This window comes from Ochotona princeps, chromosome 18, assembly GCF_030435755.1.
Source record: "Ochotona princeps isolate mOchPri1 chromosome 18, mOchPri1.hap1, whole genome shotgun sequence".
NCBI lineage: Eukaryota > Metazoa > Chordata > Mammalia > Lagomorpha > Ochotonidae > Ochotona > Ochotona princeps.
The window spans coordinates 21,804,230-21,824,214 of NC_080849.1; the positions used below are offsets into that span (position 1 = coordinate 21,804,230).

Below are 19,985 nucleotides of genomic sequence, written 5' to 3' on the forward strand. Positions count from 1 at the left end.
GTAATATAACACACAGAGAGAGGAAAAAAATTACCAAAGGTCAAGTGCAGCACAGCAGTCAAGTTACTGCTTGAGATGCCCATCCCCAGGTCAGGAATGCCTGGCTACAGCCCTGCCTCGCCCCATTCCAATACAGTGTTCTACTACTGCACAATATGGCAGGCAGCAGACAGTGGCTCAGATGCTTGGATCCCCGCCACTCGTGATTGAATTTCTGGCCCCTGGCTTTGTTTCAGGCATTTGGAGAATGAACCAACGGATAGACAATCTCTCACTCTGTGTGTTTGTCTCTCTCCCTCTCGCTCTTTCCCTCATTCAAATAAAATGTAAATAGAAAAATAGTTTTCAAAATCACCCTATGACACCTAATAGTCAAATTCTCCAAAAAAACAATAACAAATTTTAAAAGACTCTTCAGACACAGAAGAACACAGATAAGAACACAGAGTTCTCATTAGCAACAAAGCAAGCCAGAGGATGACAGAATGACATCTTAAATGCTGAGGGAAAAAGCTGTCAACCCAGAAGTCTGTGCTGAGCAAAAATATCTTTCAAACTGAAGGCAAAATAAAGACTTCTTCAGACAAAGGTTGAGAGATTGTGCTGCCAGCACTTGAAATGTTAAAAGAAGCTCACGAGACTGAAGGAAACGAAGACCAAATAGAAGCTCAAATCCATACAAAGAAAGAATGCCAGAAATGAGACATATGCAGGAAATACAAGATTTCTTTTCCCCTTACAAAAAAAAAATTTTTTAATTGACTATTTAAGCAGAACTTTGCAAATTTTGTAATGGATTAGATAGCTAATATTTTATGCTTCAAAGCTATACAATTTCTGTCGCAACTGTTCAAATGTCCATACAGTAAAAAAAAAAAAAAAGCAATCATAAACATTCTACATGGAAACAAGCAGTTGTGCCTGAGTTGCAACAAAAATTTATTCATAAAAATAAGGAGCAGACCAGATTTGATCCATAGGCCATAGTTTGTTTGCTTAAAGCAAAAATGAGTACATTTTTTGTGATTATTGGAACACTTGCAGAAGTAAAACTTCCAAAACTAATAACAAAGATGGAAACAGGATAATGAAAATGTACTGTTCTAATACTTTTACATAAAAAGGTGACATAATTCTATTTCAGGGTAAAGTAAAATAAACCAAATATGTGTATGGATGACTATTATTTCAATATTTAATCCTGAAAACACCAAACTAATCCAAAACAAGACATGAAATACAGAAAAACACATTTTTAAAAGATGAGACCAACAGAAAACAAGGAGTAGGATACTGAATTTATACAAATCATATAGATAATCACACTAAGTACAAATAATTTAAGGACTCCAGCCAACGAATTCAGCAGCTGGAAAACAAGTCAACAACAATATAAAACTGTAATTAATTAATTAAAATCCCATTTCAAATGTAAAGAGACCAATGGGTCAGAAATGAATAAGGAAAAAGAGAATACACAAGCACTAAATGGAAGAAAGCTGAAATGGCTAGGTTAACATAAGACAAGGTAGACTTTGAACCAAGAGATGTTGCCAAAGACAATTAAGCACATTTCAGAATCATGAAAGGATTAATTCCTCATGATGGCATAGCAGGATTTATGTCTGAATATACATGGAAAATACCTATGCCTTAATGCCTATGTATTACAAACCAAAATAAGTAAAGCAAAAAGTAAAAAACTCAAAATAGGAATAGACAAATTCAGTTGTCTTCCCTTATAATTCACAGAACAAGAAGATAAAAAATTCAATAATAATATGAAAGCCATGGATACGATTAACCAACTTGATCTAATTGGCATTTAGTGAACACTCAACAAAAATAGATTACACATGCTTTTAATAACAGAACATTTCCTAGAGTGGAAGGTATGCTGAATCATAAAATAAATCTTTGTCAATATATAAAAATTAGAATTACAAATCAATAACAAAAAGATTTATAGAAAAATCTCAAACTTTCATAAAGTCAGCAGACTCCTAAGTAAACCAGGATCAAAATGAATTATGGTGGAAATTACAAAATTCTCAGAAATTCACAGCTTTGTCTGCTGCTGTAAAAGAGAAGAAAGATCCAAAGTCATGATCTAAGGTTTCACTATAAGAAGCTCGAGGGGAAAAAAATGAAAATAAGCGGAGGTGAGACAACATAAACAAATGAAGCCAATAAATAAAGCCAAGCTCAGAAATGCAAAGCAAATGACAGAACCAAAGGCTGTTTCTAGAGGTCAATAAAATTGATGAAACTCTAGCTACACTGACCAAGAACAAGGAAGAAGATGCAAATCTCCAGTATCAAGACTGGAAGAGGGAACATCACTACAGGTTCTACAGATGTTATAGATAATAGAAATATATAAACGCTTTTATGTCCAGAAATTCAATGTAATGGGAAAACTTCTTGAAAGACATGAATTATTAAAGCTAACCTTTATAGCTAGAAAAAGCCTGAATAGTAATGATACTATTAAAGAAATTAAGTTCGTAATTTAGAACTTTTCTTGTCAAGAAATCTCCAGGCCCAGATGGTTTCATGAGTGGATTCCACAAAACATTAAGATAAAACAAAAAACGTCAACCCTATACGAACTCTTTTAGAAAATAGATTAGAAAGCATTGCCCAACTTATTTAATGAGGCAAACATCATACTGGTTTTAAACACACACAGACACAGCCACATTTTGAGGAAAAAAAAAATAAAACCCAAAAGTATAGACCATTATCACTACTGAAGAGTGATGTAAAGGTTCCTAACAAAATTTTTGTAATTGAAATCCAATAATGAGACAATCAACCAGTCACTGTATGAACTTTATTTGGGCCTCCATCAGAGCCAACTGTACCAATCAGAGAAAATGGAACATTGATTGGATGCTTGATTATATTAAAATTGTTATTAACAGTATTCAGAATTAATAATGAAATTGTAGTAAGGATCTCATAAAGTACGGAGCGGAATATTTACACAGGAAATGACAGGATGTCTGGATTTGTTTCCAAATAAAAGCAAAGATGAGAGACCAAGTGAGTGTAGCAATGAAGCAAAATTAGCCAAATTGGCTATGGGGTTGATGTCAAAGCCAAATAGGAGTTCATTATAGTGTGCTCTTGATGTTATATCATCCAGCATATTCTATAATTTTTAAAAGGAATTTAAAAAGTCGACTTACTGTGCAAAAGTGATGTCTTCTCCAAGTCAAGACGGTATACAGCTTCAGAAATGCACAAGAAGCAAAACTATTGTATTGTATTGGCATCTGTATGACATAGTACACTACTGGCTGTCATCTCTGTCTACATGCTGTGTGCGTCTACATGGGATGTATGGTCTGGCCAGCACGACACAGCCTCCTCCTGGATAGGAAGGCACAGGCAGGCTCTAAGCAGCCAGAGAAAAGCCAGAGTCTCAGAAGGAACACCTTCAAATCATCCAGGAACAGAAGGGCAGGTGACATTGGGATTTTGAGACTTTCTATCCTCGCTTTGCCTTGGGCAGGCCCTGACTAAATTTTCCATGTTGAGCCTGGCCTTGCAAAGCCCCTGCTTTTGATCTCTTCAGAAAATCCCTCCCTGGCCCCACAATTTCTCAAGAATTCTTGGTCAGATATGCCTTGGAAGTGGCCTCTCATCTTTCTGCTGTTGCCTCTGGCCTGGGGCACCTTACTGAGTTTTGAAATGGAGGTGCGGAGTTCCCAGAAGCAGCTCCCGGGGCTGGAAGCCACAAGGCTCTCCTGGACCCAGGACCTGAAGCTGTCTTGTGGGCCTGGCCACAGATGGTTCTTCTTGTCATTAGCAAGTAAATATCAACCTGAACTGGACTTGGCAATGACAGTGTTCTTGCATATGATGGTGTCCAGCTGCTATGCAGTCTAAATTCTTCACCAGGCTCTTACCAGTGAGCTGGACTCCAAAGTGCCATTTGGGGGTGACTCCAGACTCAGAATGGAAGTGGGATGTGAGGCCTTTGCCTGCTGCTTCCACACAATCAGGCCAGAATGGCCAGCTGGGAGAAGTTCTTAGGAGAGTTCAGATGCCCCAGGGCAGCCTCAGGCCTGGGGTGAGACTCCCAGAATGACCCAGGGCAGAGTTGGGGAGGGGTGTGGGTGCTATAAACACTTCTGTGAGCCACTACTGGTCCTGCAGTAACCAGGCTGCCCACCTTCTAGCATAAGAGGCCTCTCTGGGAAAGAAGGGTGGGATGTTGTTACCATGACCACCATCACCCGGGAAAGCCCTCATCATCCCTTCACTGAACCTGGCTAGGGCAGAGCTCATCATGGGACAAGAGAAACTGTTACTTCCTGCCCTCAGAGACTTCCTGCTTGGAACACAAGGACAGGACAGCAGAAAGGGCTGGGGGCTGGACACACGTGGGACTCAGGACCCCATTCTTTACGTCTCCTGGGACCAACAGGGCCAGGAACATGGAGGGTTTGAACTGAAGGAGAAGCAAGAGGAGGATTGGCTACATAAGGAAAGACAGAGGAGGGTCTCCTGCCCAGTTCCACCAGCCTTGTGAGACCAATGCATGTGTTTGAAACCCTGAGCCTTAGAAAGAGCTCTGGGTGCTCTGTGCCTGATGAATTGAACTAGATGAAATTAACTTGACTACTGAGGGACAGAATTTAATCCAAACTGCAATTAAATCTTCCTCATTTGAATCTGCTAATTAGAAAAAGGCTGAGCTGAAGTTGGCGGCAGCGCAATTTATCTCCGAAACAGTTGTTCATTTTAATGTGGAGTGTGGCTGAGCACAGGCAGGGGCTAGAGCCATGGAATGCTCCATTCCATTCCTAGAGGTGTCTTCTAGGAGCACTCAGATCGACCAGCCTTTCCCACAGAAGGCTCTTTGGTTCCATTCTTTTAAAAAGCATTGCCACTCTAAAGGTTGCATGAGCAGCATAAAGAATTCCTGGATACCCTTCACTTAGATTGCACAAATGTCACCATTTTATTAGCTCACTGCATTGCTCTTTCCTTCTCTTTGTCTCTTTCTCCCTCCACACAAATACCCCATCCCACACATACAAATGCACATGTATACATATATATACTCATACATGTACATCCTGCATGCATAGGTGCAAGTATGTGCAAACATGTGTATGCGCAGATTTATAATACACACCTCTGTGGACATACATGCATGCATGTGTAGTTTCTCCCCCTGAACTATTTGAAAACAAATTGCAGGCATGTTGCCCTGTATCTCTAGACTTTGGGCCACCCACACACCATTTAAAGTATTTCAGGGCCCTGATGAGACCCTATTAAGATCAGCTGAACCACAGAGTGGATGGAACCTATGGTCTACAATGAACAACACTGCACCTCAGGACGACCAATGCCTGTGTCTTGAGTGCAGGGCATTGTGGGAAGACTTCCCAGGCTCTGCTGACCACCAAAATGCATCAACCAAGCCCTCGACAGAATCCTCATGGCCTCTTTCTCTTGCTGGGTCCTGCAAGCGTAATAGGGTTTTATGTTCACACTGACCACCCCACCCTGCGCTGCCTCGCTAGTATTTCCTGGCACATCTCTGTGGATGCCTCAAGACCCACCACCTGCAAGCAGACTTCCCTGACCACTCCAACTCCTGGAACTTCTCTCTTTTCCTCCTCCCCCAGCCCTCAGCCCCCACCCAGGAACCACTGGTTCACAGTCCCCACTGAGCTGGGGAAATGTTTTTGCAACAGTGTCTTCCTCTTCCCCACAAGCCATGACCCCGAGCCTTGGATTGGGCATATGGTGCAGCCCAGTGAAATTTGAGTCGATTGCTGGCACCAGGCCAGGTGAAGCCATCTGGCCCTGAGGGCAGTCAGGCACAGGAACAGGCTGGGGGCTGAGGATCAAGCAGCCGGTATGAGTCAAAGGGAAGGAAAAACAGAGACTGTGGATCTGACAACCCTTCCTCCCCCAGGAGCCCCGAAGACTCACCAGTCAGTGCCCTCAGCCAGATACCTGGGCTGGGGTGTCTGCAGTTGGTGGCTGAAGTCGAAGCTGGGGTGGAGGCGATGGGGGTGGACGGACACACGCTCCTGACTTCGCCTGCACCAGAGAGCAAGGAGGGCCCATGGGATCCAAGGCTGCCTGGGCCAACCCAGCCCCCTGGAGCTCTGAGGGACCCAGCCAACCCCAGGAGGGCCCACTGCTGTGGGGTATTCTTGCCCTAGCCCCACTATGCACACACACACACAGAGCCCACAGCCCACCAAGCAAATGCCAAGGAGCTCCCCAACTGGTGGCAGGTGGCAACCTGGGCCAATCAGCTCCTGAACAGCCACAACTCTGAGGTCTCTTCCAAGTTGTGTCTGCTGCAGGCATGTCACCCAGCCTTCTTCCTACTGTATCTCTCTGCCCTGGGTGGGGCCTCTTCAAGCCTCCTCCTGCAGCCTTCCCCCACCTCTAGGCATCCCTTTTTCTCTTGCCATGTTTCTCCCTTAATTCTTCTCTGCACACTTCCCAGCTTTCATATCCTCCCTCAAAGCCCACCTCCTCCAGGAAAAAACCCCTGACCACTCAACAGGCAATCTTTCTTGCCTCTGACCTCCTTCAACCCTCACCTCCTGTCCCAGGCACCAATTTCCACCAATATGGACACACAGGGTCTCAACAGGAATCCCTGCAAGCTTGTCAGGTGGTCCTGAGAGTTCCCAATCATTTTCCTGACAGCACCATGAGGTTATTCACTTTCCAGTGAGGACTTCACATGACCTGTGAGCATGCAGACACCATGCAGCTAACTGCCTTCTATGGAGGTACAAAATAAACAGATCTGAAAATATGCTTTATAGAAACAGCCTCCTGCCTCACTATAGATAGGTAGATAGATAGATAGATAGATAGATAGATAGATGTTGGCTGTTTCTTGTCTACTGTATCATTAGTGCTAAAATAAAATGGGCTTGTTACCCTTAAACAAATCAATGGATAGTTTTTAATTTCTCAGTTGTAATTTCTAATATGGCTAGCATCCATCACCACAGCCCACATAAACAGAAGCTGTCTGTGGTCCTCAACTATTTTTTATGAGTGTTGAAAAAGATCCCAAGACCAAGGAGTTTGAGAACCACTGGTCTTGTCCAACTCCTGCTTTTGAACTGTGGCTCAGAGAGACAGAGTGGCTTGCCCAGCATCTCATAGCTACCTTAGACTCCTGCAGTCAGTGTCCACTCACACGCTCTCTTTGTACCCTAAGTATACAGCTGGATTTTCTGAGCAGGGCGGGCATCTGTCACCTCCTTCTGTGGGGTTCTCTGGCGTTGGGATTAGAGGGGCATGAAGCTGCAGGGAGCGGGAAGGATCCCCTAATGAAATGTCCTGTTATGGAGTGCAGAATTCCACTGTGAACATCAGGGATCTCCATGCTCCCCAGTTGAGTCCACACGTGGGCAACTTAACTCTGTTATCTGAGGGGTTCCCAAAGTGCAACTCTCTCTGCCTGAAACTGCTGCACCCAACTGAAGCAAAAGCTACCTTTGGCAGACATCCACTGGGTGAGTACTGGTTCAGCCCAGGTATACCAATCCGCAGCACCCCCCTCTCTGCCACCTTTCCTTGGTCGCGCCCTGGCCCTGCCCCGAGCTGCACCCACCTGGGGTGCGAGACGAGCCTGCGGTGCTGGGCTTCCAGGAGCTGCTGCTGCAGGAGGTATTGCTGGTGCAGGGCCTGAGGTAGGAAGGAGGGACCTGTGACGTCCTGGAACTGCAGGGTGGGCAGCGCGGTCAGTGACTGGTGCAGGGCGCCGCTGTGCTGGTGGGCCGGGGCCATGTGGGCGCTGAGGCCCGGCTGCGACTGCACGGGGTGGGCCAGCGGGAAGTCCGGGGTGAGCTGTTGCGGCTGCGGGGGACCCAAGTGGAAGTGGCGGCAGGAGGTAGCGTGAGGATGCTGAGACCTTTGAAAGGGGGCACCTGAGGAGACAAGGACAGAGAAGGTTCCGTAAGAATTCGCGCCCCCTGCCGGCCACACTCTGACCTTCAACGAAACCTTGGCTGTCCAGGAGTCCGCTCAAAGAAGTTCTGGTTTTCAGAGAGAAAAAGAGTTGTCTTGCGTGCAGTTTTAAGAAAGGAATTTTTTTTTAAAATCCCACCAAAAAATTTAAATAATATTTAAAAGCAACCATATCCAGGTATAAACTGGGCTCAAGCTGCATTTCGTTCAAGTTCTGACACTGCATTTGATAATAAGAAAGCCTAGTCTAGGCAAAAATACAACCCCAGAAGAATTTGCAGAAATTCCCTGCTAAAGGAGGCAGATTCAACCTCACAAATGCTCCTCCCCACAGTCCATCAAAAAGAGAAGAAGGGAATAAAAAGAAGTTAAGCAGACAAGGGAGGAAGGAACAGGAGAGGTGACGACATCAGGCAAGCAAGAAATGCCAAGAGACTTTTGGAAGGTGGAAAGCAGATGGAACAATCACCAAGCACCCACTGAAGAGACCCTCATCCAGGAGTGGAGTGATGTCACATATGAGCCCAGGAGGCAGTGGCTACCTTGGGAGGTGGGGGTGCCAGCCTGGATAATAAGGACTGTTATACCCAGGGCTTCTCCCCTTCCCCATGCATGACAGTGACTGAGAGGTTACATGAGACAGAGGAGGGAAGGGGGTGCAGCATCACGCCAAAATTCCCAAAAGCCTAGGCATGGAACTTTGGAAGTCACTGCCTCTTCTGTCTGGTTTCAAAAACATTGGCACCAGTGTATGCCCTTTCCCTGCCAGATACCAAACTGGGCAATGCATCTCAAAAGAAGATCAATGCTTCTAGAAAGTGTTCTATCTGCTTAATCCAAGAAAATGGTTGCAACCCCACTGACCACCCTGTAATGACAAGCCCGTGCAGTGACAAGCCCATTCTCACACATGCACCCAGAACTCTGCTCATCTCTAATTGGGACACCTTTCAGCACACACAGACAATCCAAGCGTGACAAGTCTCCTAGGGAGGAGGCCCAAGAGAAAAGAGAAGGAGCAGGAAACAGATTTTAAAGAAGAAAACTCAGAGAAAGAGAGACAGTACAAGGACCAGAACAAAACCAACACTATCAATAATATCCTCAGAGAAATAAGGTGCAAAAGCTCTTTTAAAGGAGCACTGAGGGGTTGGTGCAGCACAACGAGTTAAACCACTGCTAATGGTGCCGGCAACCCACACCAGAGCACTGGAGTCCCAACTGCTCTGCTTCCAATCCAGCACCCTGCTGATGCCTGTGGGAAAGCAGCAGGGAACAACTCAGGTGCTTGGCCCCTACACCCACACGGAAGATCCATTTGGAGTTCCAGGCTCCTGCCTTTAGCTTGGCCCAACCCAACCCTTGCTATTACAGGCATTTAAGGGAGTCAATCAGTTGATAGAAGAGATCTCTGTCTCTCTTCTCTCTGCCCTTTCAAATAAAATAGAAGAATTTTTTTTTAAAGAACAGATTCAGCCGCTGTGTTGTAAAACAGAGCTGGGGACATCTTCCTTGAAGCAAAGAGAAGACAGGAGATGAGGAAGAAGAAAGCAGAGATGAAAACATTGAGGAGTCTGGTCGGAAGAGCCTACATTTCACCCATAAGAGAAAACAGAAGAACAACCAGAAGGAAAATGTGGAAAAAGATTGCAAAAGAAGTGTCCCTCAGCACTGAAGTGGTACAGAACAGACCCCTCCGAGAGCCCAGCAAGAGCTGGGGACAGGAACCCCACACCCAGGCACCGCACTGTGCAGTCCAAACAGGCGAAGATGCCATCCAGCACTTCTCAGGGAGAAAGCAAACAGATCATATGCAGAGGATCAGAAATCAGAAAAGCATGAGATTTTTTTCCAAAAGCAAAGCTAAGAAGCTCAAAAGCTAGGAGCAACTCCTTCCAAGGTATGAAGAGGGGAAAATGAATTTCAATCTAGACTTCTATGCCCAGGCAAAGCTTGAATTGAGTGTGACAGTAGAATAAAACCATTTTCAAGCAAGCTGGGTCTCAAAAGAATTAATCCTCTCAGCCCCTTTCTCTGGGAGGTACTCTCACATACCAAGATTGAGAAACAGTAAAATTGGGGTCTGCACCCTGAGAGCAGGGGATTACCAAGCAATCTGCTCTACGGAGACTTGAACAATCATTTTCTGGGGGGTGGAGAAGTGGGATCACTGAAGGGGTTGAGACAGAAACAAAAAAAATGGTAATAAATCTGGCACCATGAAAATGATATTTGAAGCCATGTTACACCTTGACAGGGAATTTGGGAATGATTTGTAAAAGCATGCTAAGAAAGCAAGGCAACCATCACACGTGACCAGAAAAGGAGGAAATGGTCAATGTGGCAGAGACAAAAGCAGCAGGAAGAGGAAAGAGGTGTAGGAAGGCAGAGAAGTGGAAGACAGACTTGATCTCCAGGGAAGGGAATGGGGTGAAAAAGGCAAATGGAAGGACTAATGGTGTTATCATCTAAGCCATTTAGGGCATGTTCAATTTTCTGGTAGACACAGGTGAAATCAATTGAAACACTACAGATTCTGTAACTCTACGTATCAGCAATGTTATACTTCAACATGTACTTAGTATAAACGATCATTGAAATGTGTTCATTCCTGCATACCAACTCTTCAAAACCCGATAGATATTTTGCACCTAAACACAGTTCAGCTCAGATCAGCCACATTCGCTGTTAGTGACTTCCGTCTCAACCAGTACAACTCTACAGAAAAACAGCCAGCCGCACACACACAGCGAGCAGTGGAGCCCAGCTTCCGGGTTGATCTGCCTGGAGATAGGGAGCTCACCACTGCTTGTGGGTAAAGTCCAAACCCCGCGGCCCGATACTGAACCTCCACCCTCCTTCTTCACCCTGACCCCACCAAGACACCCACAATGGTCTGCTCAAAGTTCTAGATACCCCTGGATCCCCGCACATTTCCGTGAGGGGCCTCTGCACCCACCTTTCAGCTGCCTTCCCCATCTCCAAGGCTGGTGGCACTTCTCAGCTCCTGAAAAACAATGCCTCCACTGCCCTCACGGCCCCCAGGGACATCCTCCTCTGCACTCTGCAGAATGCCCCACTCAACTTGGCACCTGACCACCTGCTGGTGTCTACCTGAGCTGTCGCTTTACACTCACCCTCTCCCCTTGGCTGAGCTCCATGCCTTTGTTTTTCCAGAACCCCCACTCGCCTTGCTTGATGTTGGCATTCAGAAATTACCTGAGCATCTGACTACTGCAGAGAGGGAGAAACAGGGGCTCATGGTGGGGAGGCAGGGTGACACCCTGTCCTGAGGCTCACCAAGGAAACACCAAGTCCTGAGGCTGCCAGAAGACAGGCTTGTTTGAATCTGAGTTAAGAAGAGAGTGACAAACAGGTGAGTTCTGGGCTTCAGTACTGCCGTGAGGCAGAGGTGGGCCAGGGAGTGCTTCCTCCCTCCCATTGCCCTCCTGCCCACTCTGTCCAGGGAAGCCTGCCAGGGAAGTGAGAGCAACAGAAAGGTAGACATAGGCTATCTCTGTCCACTGGCTTTGCAGACAAAGGTCCTGGGACTTCCATTCTGGGACTCTACACCTCTCACCTGCCATCTCCATCTGCAGTGCCATTCAGGCTCAGTCTCATCCCATGGCTCGGAAGGGAGATGAGGACAGCAGATATCCATCCGCCCCCACCCCTCCCTGGGCCTCTGCTTAGCCACAAAAGTGAACTTCAGAAGCTTCATGGAACATGGATGTCGAAAAAGGAGACTTCAGAGCATTCATGAAGAGAATGTATTGGAAGAGAAAGAACTATTCATGGATTCCAATGTTTTGTATCCAAACCAACTTATGTGTTCATTTCCCTTGGTGTCTCAGGTGGGCTCTATGTCATGGAAGAGAATTAGTTAAGAGCTATTGTATTTGAGAAGGAAGACCAGAGAAGCAAGGTCTTCAGGGCAGACAACAGGGGGAGCATGGCAAAGCAATGATTGGTGATGGCCGAAGGGCACTAGTGCCCCTTTTGGTAGACAGCCTACAGTGTCCCCACTAGCATCACCCCTCCAGATGTCATTGATCATGCTCTGTGTGTCTCACAGCTGTCCAGGGCTAGGATGCCATCACTGAGAGATCCATCATGAGCTAACTGATCTTTCTAGGGAGCAGGGGAAAAGAAGACACTCCCAGAAACAAATGAAGTACCCCATTCAATAAACACAGCAGTGTAAAACTCCAATTCGTTGCAGAAGAAAAACACATGCATCTTAGAATGCTAGAACTTGATGCAGATGATTAGCACCTAAAGGGAACTGGCTGGGAGCAGGACCTAAAGAGGGGACTGGGGCCTAAGCAAGATGGGCGTAGAGCTGAGGGTTGAGAGGCCCAGTCTAGTCCTGCGTGGCTGGTACAGGATGAGTGCACAGATACAGGACTCACCTGATGCCCACCTGGCCCACACAGCCACACAAGTGCTCCACAAACGCCTGGAAGCTGGTGGCTGCTGCATGCCTTGTAGGCAAGAACCCCAATGAGACTGGCAGCTGGGAAGTGGGCAGATAGGAGGCTGGCAGAGCCCACACAGCCCCACAGGGGAGGAGGGAGAAGGAATGACAGAGAATGCAGGCTGAGGATGGTGGGGAGTTTCAGTGGAGTTAGCAATTCTGCATCTTTAAAGGGCCATGGCCTTGCCTGAAACGTTGGTATGGTAAAGGATAGTGTGCAGGTGTAAGCCCAGTTATGCCCTGAAAGTTCAGTGCTGATGCGGGAAGGAGGAGCAAAGGGAGCCAGGAAGCTTGGTGAAGCCAGAGGTGGCCCTGAGCAAGTGCAGTGGCTGGTTTGTGCCACCCAATGCCCATGATGAAATTCTAACACCAAGGTCATAGGACCTAGAGGTGGATTTTGGGTGGTATTGGCTCAGGGGCATAGCACACATGACTAGCATGGATTCCTTTAACAGAGACCCCAGGGAGGACACACGCAGACACCATCTGGAGTCTCCTCTGGCCTTCAGATGTGGACCCTGTTATCAAAGCTGAGCAGCAGAGAAAGGTATGGGTGGCTCAGGGGTCAGAGTGGCAAACAGGAGGCAGCAGGACCATGAGGCTTTGCAAGGGCTCCCCCAGAGCTGAGCTCCTCCTGAGCTGGAGGCTCTGACATACACGTACACACACATGCGCAAGTACATGTGTACACACACCCTTTGTCCTGAATGGAAGTGGCTTTTCAACATTAAGATGTCAGGCCTAGGGCAGCCATTGTGATGTAGCAGGTTAAACCTCCGCTTCTGGGGGCACCAGTATCCAGTATGGGTGCTGGTTTAAGTCCTGCTGCTCCAATTCCAATTAGGCTCCCTGCTAATGCACTTAGGGAAGTAGTGAAGGATAGCCCAATTGCTTGGTTGGGCCCATGCACCCAAGTTGGACCCTTGCACCCATGTGGCAGACCTGGATGCAGTTCTATGACCCAGGCTTCTGTCTGACCAGCCCTGGTCATTGTGATCCATTGGAGTGAAATAGCCAATGGAAGGGGGGTGTGTGTGTGTAACTCCTCCTTTCAAATAAGTCAATCTTTAAACAAATTAATACATACATACATTTATAGGATGCCAAGCTGGATAAGTACCTCTTTCAAGCTCAGAACAGGAGGGCTGGGAGAGGGAGGGAGATAACAGGCAGCACCTCAGGGCACCATGAGGCACCTGGTGCCTCAGCCAGGCCTGCAGCAAATGCCAATGGCAGCTGCATCCTGCCCCAGGGACATGGCAGTCCCAGGCCTGCCCACAGTCCTTGTGGCATGCTTGTCAGCTAGGTAGGGCTTGGTCTCCTCCACATCTTCCAGGATGTGGGACCCTGGGAATATCAGTGGCCCCAGGGAAGGCAGCAGGGTACTCCCTCCACATAGGCCAATTCTCAGGGTGTCCAATTCCCTGCTTTCCCTCAGCTCATTGACGCTGTGTCACCCGCTGGGCAATGAAACAGAACACAGGCCGGGGGAGGAGAGAGCATTTGGATGGAGGGAAGGAAATGTGGAAAGAATGAGGAATGGGAGTCACCAGGATAGGTATCCTGGGGAGAAAGGCACAGGACAGCAACCATGGAGATGGGCGGGGCTGGAGGAGTGGGGAGGGATGGAGGGATGCTCAGCCTTAGCAGCCAGGTCTCGGCCTTTTCTCCCTGGTGGCAACCCCAGTCAGTGGCCAGGAAACCAATCTTGGGAAAAGTACATGTCTGCTCGCATGGACCTTGTCAAACCTAGCTTCAAAGAGGTGTTCAAAGCCAGGCAGGGCTAGCCCCTTCAGGGCTGCACCCACGAGGCCAGGATGCCTACCCCTCAACAGCTTTTCTGGGTCCCAGATTTCCGTGTAGTGACCCACGCCCTGACACCTGATACTGCATAGCTGCTGACATCTCTCTGCTGGCAGGTATCTCCAGCTACTCACCTTATTCACTGGGCAGCTGTTTATGAACCCACTGTCGTGACTGTCCCAGTGGCCTAGAACCCGGACAGGCCAGGTCCCTGTTCCCAGGTCCTAGTGGCTCCTGGGATGAGCATTGAATGTGATGTCACCATGCCCAGCCCTAGGAGTGGGCAGGTTGCAGGGGAAGGCAAGGTAGACCACACTGACCTTCCAAGTTCGTTTTCTAAATAGCTGCCCCCAAAGCGCAGTTCCCAGCATGCCCACCCCTGCCTGCCCTTCCCTCCCCACCCTGCACCACCCGCCCCATCTCTGACCTGGTGGCCTTACTCTCATCTGTCCCAGACCCTCCAGCATCTTTGACTGCCTCTGCACCCTCAATGGCTGTTCCCAGGCTGCAGCACTGCCACCCTCCTGTCACATCCTGTCTACCCTTGACCGCCTAGGGCAAATGCTAATGCGTCCTGGAGCCCTCCAAGTCCTTCTGATATGGGTGAAAGTCCCCTGCATGCAATGTGTGGCATTAGCCTATTACACTTGGTGTTTTCTTTCTATACAAATGTTATCTCCAATAATAAGCTGTGAAGTGAGTGTTGTCAGGGCAAAGCCATGTGGCAAATGTTCTTTGTTCATAAAATGGGCTAAGAATATTCCAGAGGAGGATGGGGAGTGGCAGAATGAAGGAAAGGGAGCAAGGGGAGAGGAGGGAGGGGAGAAGAAAGGAGAGAATGAGAAGGGAGGAAGGAGAGAGAGAAGGAAGGGGGAGGAAGAAGGGCTTTGTTATCTTCGACAAGTTGAGTATTTTATTATTCGATGGTAAGGAGATTCAGCCCTTCTGGGCATCAACAGATATTCAAGTTCAGTGAGGCTCAGGGACTGTGGGACTTCGTTCTGTCCCCTTGGACAGGAAGTCCCGGGAGGCTTGACCAAGGGCCCTTGAGTCAAGAGGAGAGGCCAGAGCCTCCTGAGTCCTAGCATGGTCCCTTCCTCTGCCTTACCTGTCTCTCCTCCTGCCTCCTGTGCTTCTTGTACTAATACAAGGCCACATGTGGGCTTCTTAGAGATAGCCCACCTACCTCAGGGGGCTGCTGAATGTGAATGCCAAGTCACAGCCCTTGGGGGGGGTCCCCCATCCATTTCCCATCTCTCAAGGAATAAGCTTGTTCCTGCTCAAGGAATTAACCATGAAGAAGAGAGACAGCAGCTGCATGGCATCTCCAAGGAGCACCTCCGAACCTTGGCTGTGCTGGTGCAGCCAATGGCCACAGTGACAGTGGATGGCCATGATGAGTGATGGTCATCGTGAGTGGCAGCTGATGACCACAGTGAGTGATGTTGCTTGGTACAGTCCATTCTGGCCAGATCAATAGCCTCGGTGCACACCCCCACACCCAGCTCTAAGAACATACCACTTGCCAAGGAGGAGCCCCGGGCTTTAGAAGTGGGCCAGTCTCCAGCTCACTGGGGGCTTCCACAATAAGACAGATCCTACAGAGCCTTAGGGCCTTTGGGCCTTGTGTTTCATGGGGTTCACTGATCAGCAGGAGGGAAGAAACTTCTGGGACCCCGGAACCAATTGAGGGCACCTTAACTTAGGGTGGAAGGTGGTGACCTAGGTGCTGGTAGAGAGTGGGCTGTGAGAGCACCTGAGTGCGGGAGTCTGGGAGGGAACTTGGACAGGTCACAGCTATTTTGTCCTCCAGAATTCCTCATCCATGCAGATGCCTGGCAGAAGAGAGTGGACCCTGGCAGGGAGATGGCTTGGGGCACCGTGGAACTTGGGGGGCCTGTAAAGCCTCCAAAAGATAAGATGAAGTCCCTGAAACACCTGTCCTATTCTCTCCCTGCTGCTCATGGCCAGGCTGATCCTAAACTGACCAAACTCGTGGTGCATGAAATCCTAGCCAGGGGGCTGTAGGAAGGGAGGCCAGAGCATAGCAGCAGCAAGGAGAGAGCCAGCCACGTCAGCACCACAGTGCTACAAGGGACACAAAGCACAAGGCAGGTGTCCAGGGCCAAGCCAGGGGATGTGGGACTCCCAGTGCTCCTCTCAACTGGACCCTGAGGAGCTTCCCCTTCCCTCTGCCACAGAACGGCTCAGAATTCCATTTCTGATACCTCCCCAGTCACCCCACAACTCATGCTGATTTCTATAATCTGGGACAAGGAATCCGTCCCTTACACCTGGGGAAGGGGACTAGATTAGCTAGCGGTCTTTGATGGCAAGATTGAGGCTCTGGGGTGCACTTCATGAGCTAACTGATGGGCTGCAAGTCACAGATCAGATGAGAAGAAATGAAAATTGGGCCACCTAGAGAGCCCAGCTTTTCGGACCTTTCTGCTTTCCTGCCGGTACATGATCACCCCCAAGAGGCCTAGCCCCTTACTCCCAGCCTCTGCCTCCTTCCTTGTCTCTGTATTCTGATTTCATCCAGCAGAGAACACCCAGGGTATCTCCAAGCTGGCTGGGATCAGCCCAAAGGGGTCCCTCAATAGCCCAGAGCAGCATTGTGATGCTATTTCCCTGAGCCAATCTTTGGTCTCTGGTGAAAAATCCCACTTCTTCCAAGGCATTGAATTCCAGCTTTCATAATACCAACGAGAGGGGATTTGCATCAAGAGATAATCAGGCTGCAAACAAAGGTTTAGCCACCACTGACCACATGACCCAGGAGTAGGGAAAGGTGCCTGGAACGGGTGTTGGTTAGACAGGTTGCGATCCTAGAAGAAAATCCCGTGGCCATGGGGCAGGTTTCCAGGCATCACCCATCCCAGAAGATGCCTTTCCCCAGTCTCAAGCTGACAGCTCCATGGTAATCTTTCTGCTGCAGTCATGGATGTTTTATGGAAGGCATCTGGGGGCAGAAGCCTGCACACTTAGGGCGGCATTTGGCTTCTTGGGACACCTGTCTTCAGATCCAACTGCCTGAGTTCAGGTCCCTGCTCCACTTCTGATCCAGTTTCCTACTAATGTGCAACCCCGGGAGGCAGCAGTGATGGCCTTACCATCCCAGGGAGACCCAGTATGAGTTTCAGGTTTCTGACTTCAGCCCAGGCCAGCCCCAACTATTGCAGGTGCTTGGGGGTAGTGAACAGTGGATGAAAGATCTGTATCTTTTTAAATTTAAAAAATACATAAATAAATAAATGTAATTTTGAAAAAGGATAAAGACACCCACATATCCTACAAAGCCAAAGTCTATCTCATTTGCTTTTGGTGCAGGTTCTGACCCAGGCCCTAGTGAGTACTAGGAACCTCGCTGCATGGATGCCTGGCCCAGGGAGTGACCCAGCAGCTGGCGACCAGCATTGGAGCACTGCATGGATTTGCCTGGTAGCAGAGGGACAAAGGAACTCTAGCTGTAATGTGCATGGTGGAGGATGAGCCTGAAAGCACAGCAGACTTGAAGGTGCAGATTTTTTGGTATGAAAACAGGGCCAAGCTGCAGATCCAACACACACAGAAGAGATTAAGCCCCCAGAAGCCAGTGTGAGCCACCCTTCAGGGATACAGACGAGGATGCAAAATCAGACCCAATGTGGCACCTTCCTCCTGCCATTCCCACTCAAGGTAGCAGCACCTGCTATGAGCCTGGATTGGGTCAGTGAACTGTGCTTACCACCTCCCTGGGCATCAGCTGAGATAGCCGCCAAATGCTGTAACTTCTAGATAGAAACTCAAGTCAATTTTAAAAATAAAATTCAGGGCCTGGCGCGATAGCCTAGTGGCTAAAGTCCTCATCTTGCATCTGCTGGGATCCATATAGGCTCCAGTTCATATCCCAACTGCTCCACTTCCCATTCAGCTCCCTGCCCCTGGCCAGGGAAAGCTGTTGAGGATGGCCCAAAACCTTGGGACCCTGCACTCCCGTGGGAGACCTAGAAGAAGCTCCTGGATCCTGGCTTTAGATAAGTTCAGCTCTGGCCATTGCAACCACTTGAGGAGTGTACCAATAAACAGAAGATCTTTTGAGCTCCCAACCCACCCCTGACAGGCCTTCAGAGGGACCTGGCTTTCATTATTACTTTGGGGCACCCCTGTGAGGTACTTTAGAGTGTGCTCTGTATGTGTATGTATGTGTGTGAGAGAGAGAGAAAGAGAGAGAACTGGTAAAAAATATAAAAGGAAGATAGGAGGGAGAGAAGCTTGGAGAGAAATAGCAAAGGAGAGAGAGAGAAGAGGCGAGGGCAGAAGGGGTGATGTCTGCCAAAGGCCGAGCTATAGGCGCCTCAAAGCTGCAGGCCCCAGATGCCTGGCAACCAACACAGGCCTCTCTTGGGTCACTTCCCATGACCCCATCAGCCCTGAGCTGCCCTGGCCTGGACTGTGACAGTCACTGGCTGCCCAACCCTATCCACCCTCCCCAGGCAGGCCTGTTGCAGCTGTGCCGCTATGCCACTGTGCAGCACTGAGAGACCTTCCTGGTTATTTCTCATCAGCCTCTTTTTAACGAGGTCACCCCAGCTGTACGGAGGGAAAGATTCACAGGCCACACCTGTGCTGCTCCCTAGGCAAGCCCAGGAGCTGCTGGGGAGCTGCTGAGGACCTGGCTTGCTATGTGGGCTTCAGCTTTCTGATCTGTGAAATGAGCGGGTTGCATCCCACTTGCCTGCCTGGCAGATGGAAGACTAGGATGCACCTCCTGTGACAGGCCCCTGCAGACTGTAAGTGTTCCTTATTCACCGCTAGGCTGGCTGCAGAGAAGGGGCTCAGGGACTTGTTGCAGTTGGAGACACCACAATATGTATACACCTTCCCAAGCTCCCCCTCTGACTATCAGTTGCCACCTCATCTGTGGAAGACACCAGCATCAGGCCACCCGAGAGCACGGTGCCCACGGTGGTGCCCTGGTCTGAATCCCAGACACCAGAGATGTTCCTGGTCCAGGAACTGCACTCTTTTTGGATCCAGAAAGGTGGCACAGTGACGTCAGTGCCTTGGATGGGGCACTGACTGCTCTCGTCCATTTCTCCATTCACAGTGCAGTATGGGAAACGAGGGTGATGCGTGAAGTCCCAAACATTCAGTGAATGCACATGAACTTGAAAGGTGTTCTGTCTCATCAGAGAGTAGGAAACCATGCAGATACCAATTGATCTGACACAGCTGGGGGAAAAAAAGACTAACCTCATGCCCTTCACAGTTCTGCAATCAGCAGTCCAGATAAAAGGACAGACAGAAGGGTTTCTGTCCACTGGCTTATTCACCAAATTCACACAAAAGTTAGTGCCAGGCTCCTAGGCACTCAATCCAAGTCTTCCATGTGGGTGGCAGGAACCCAATCACTTGAGCGATCATTGCCACCTTCAGTGTCTTCATTAGTAAGAAGCTGGAGTCAGCACCCAGGGCCAGGACCTGAACCTAGAGACAGATATGGATGTGGGCATACTTACAAGCTAACTGTGCGCTCCCAGGGTCTGAATCATGTTGTCATCGAATTTCATTTGATTCATATCTTATTGTACTCATTTGCCAAATATGTATTGTGGGTCTACCCTGTATTGGTAGTAGGGATACGGTCATGAGTCAAACATAAATTTGAATGTGTGTGGAACTAGTCTAGTCCTGCATTGGTCACAGTGGTCCCTGTGTGGGAAGTGTAGCTAGTCCAACTGGATTC

The 19,985-nt window shown here is 48.5% G+C and overlaps 1 protein-coding gene across 1 annotated transcript in view; it reads right to left on the reverse strand.

Annotated features, from left to right (window-relative positions):
* Positions 1-19,332, reverse strand: part of ARK2C (arkadia (RNF111) C-terminal like ring finger ubiquitin ligase 2C) — a 29,662-nt gene extending 10,330 nt beyond the window's left edge. The window contains exons 1-3 of the mRNA XM_058676768.1: positions 19,140-19,332; positions 7,619-7,934; positions 5,962-6,072 (exon numbers count right to left, since the gene is read on the reverse strand). Coding sequence (XP_058532751.1) covers positions 5,962-6,072; positions 7,619-7,934; positions 19,140-19,332 — 620 coding nt within the window. The remainder of the gene's footprint in view (positions 1-5,961; positions 6,073-7,618; positions 7,935-19,139) is intronic.
* Between the last annotated feature and the right edge of the window lie 653 nt (positions 19,333-19,985).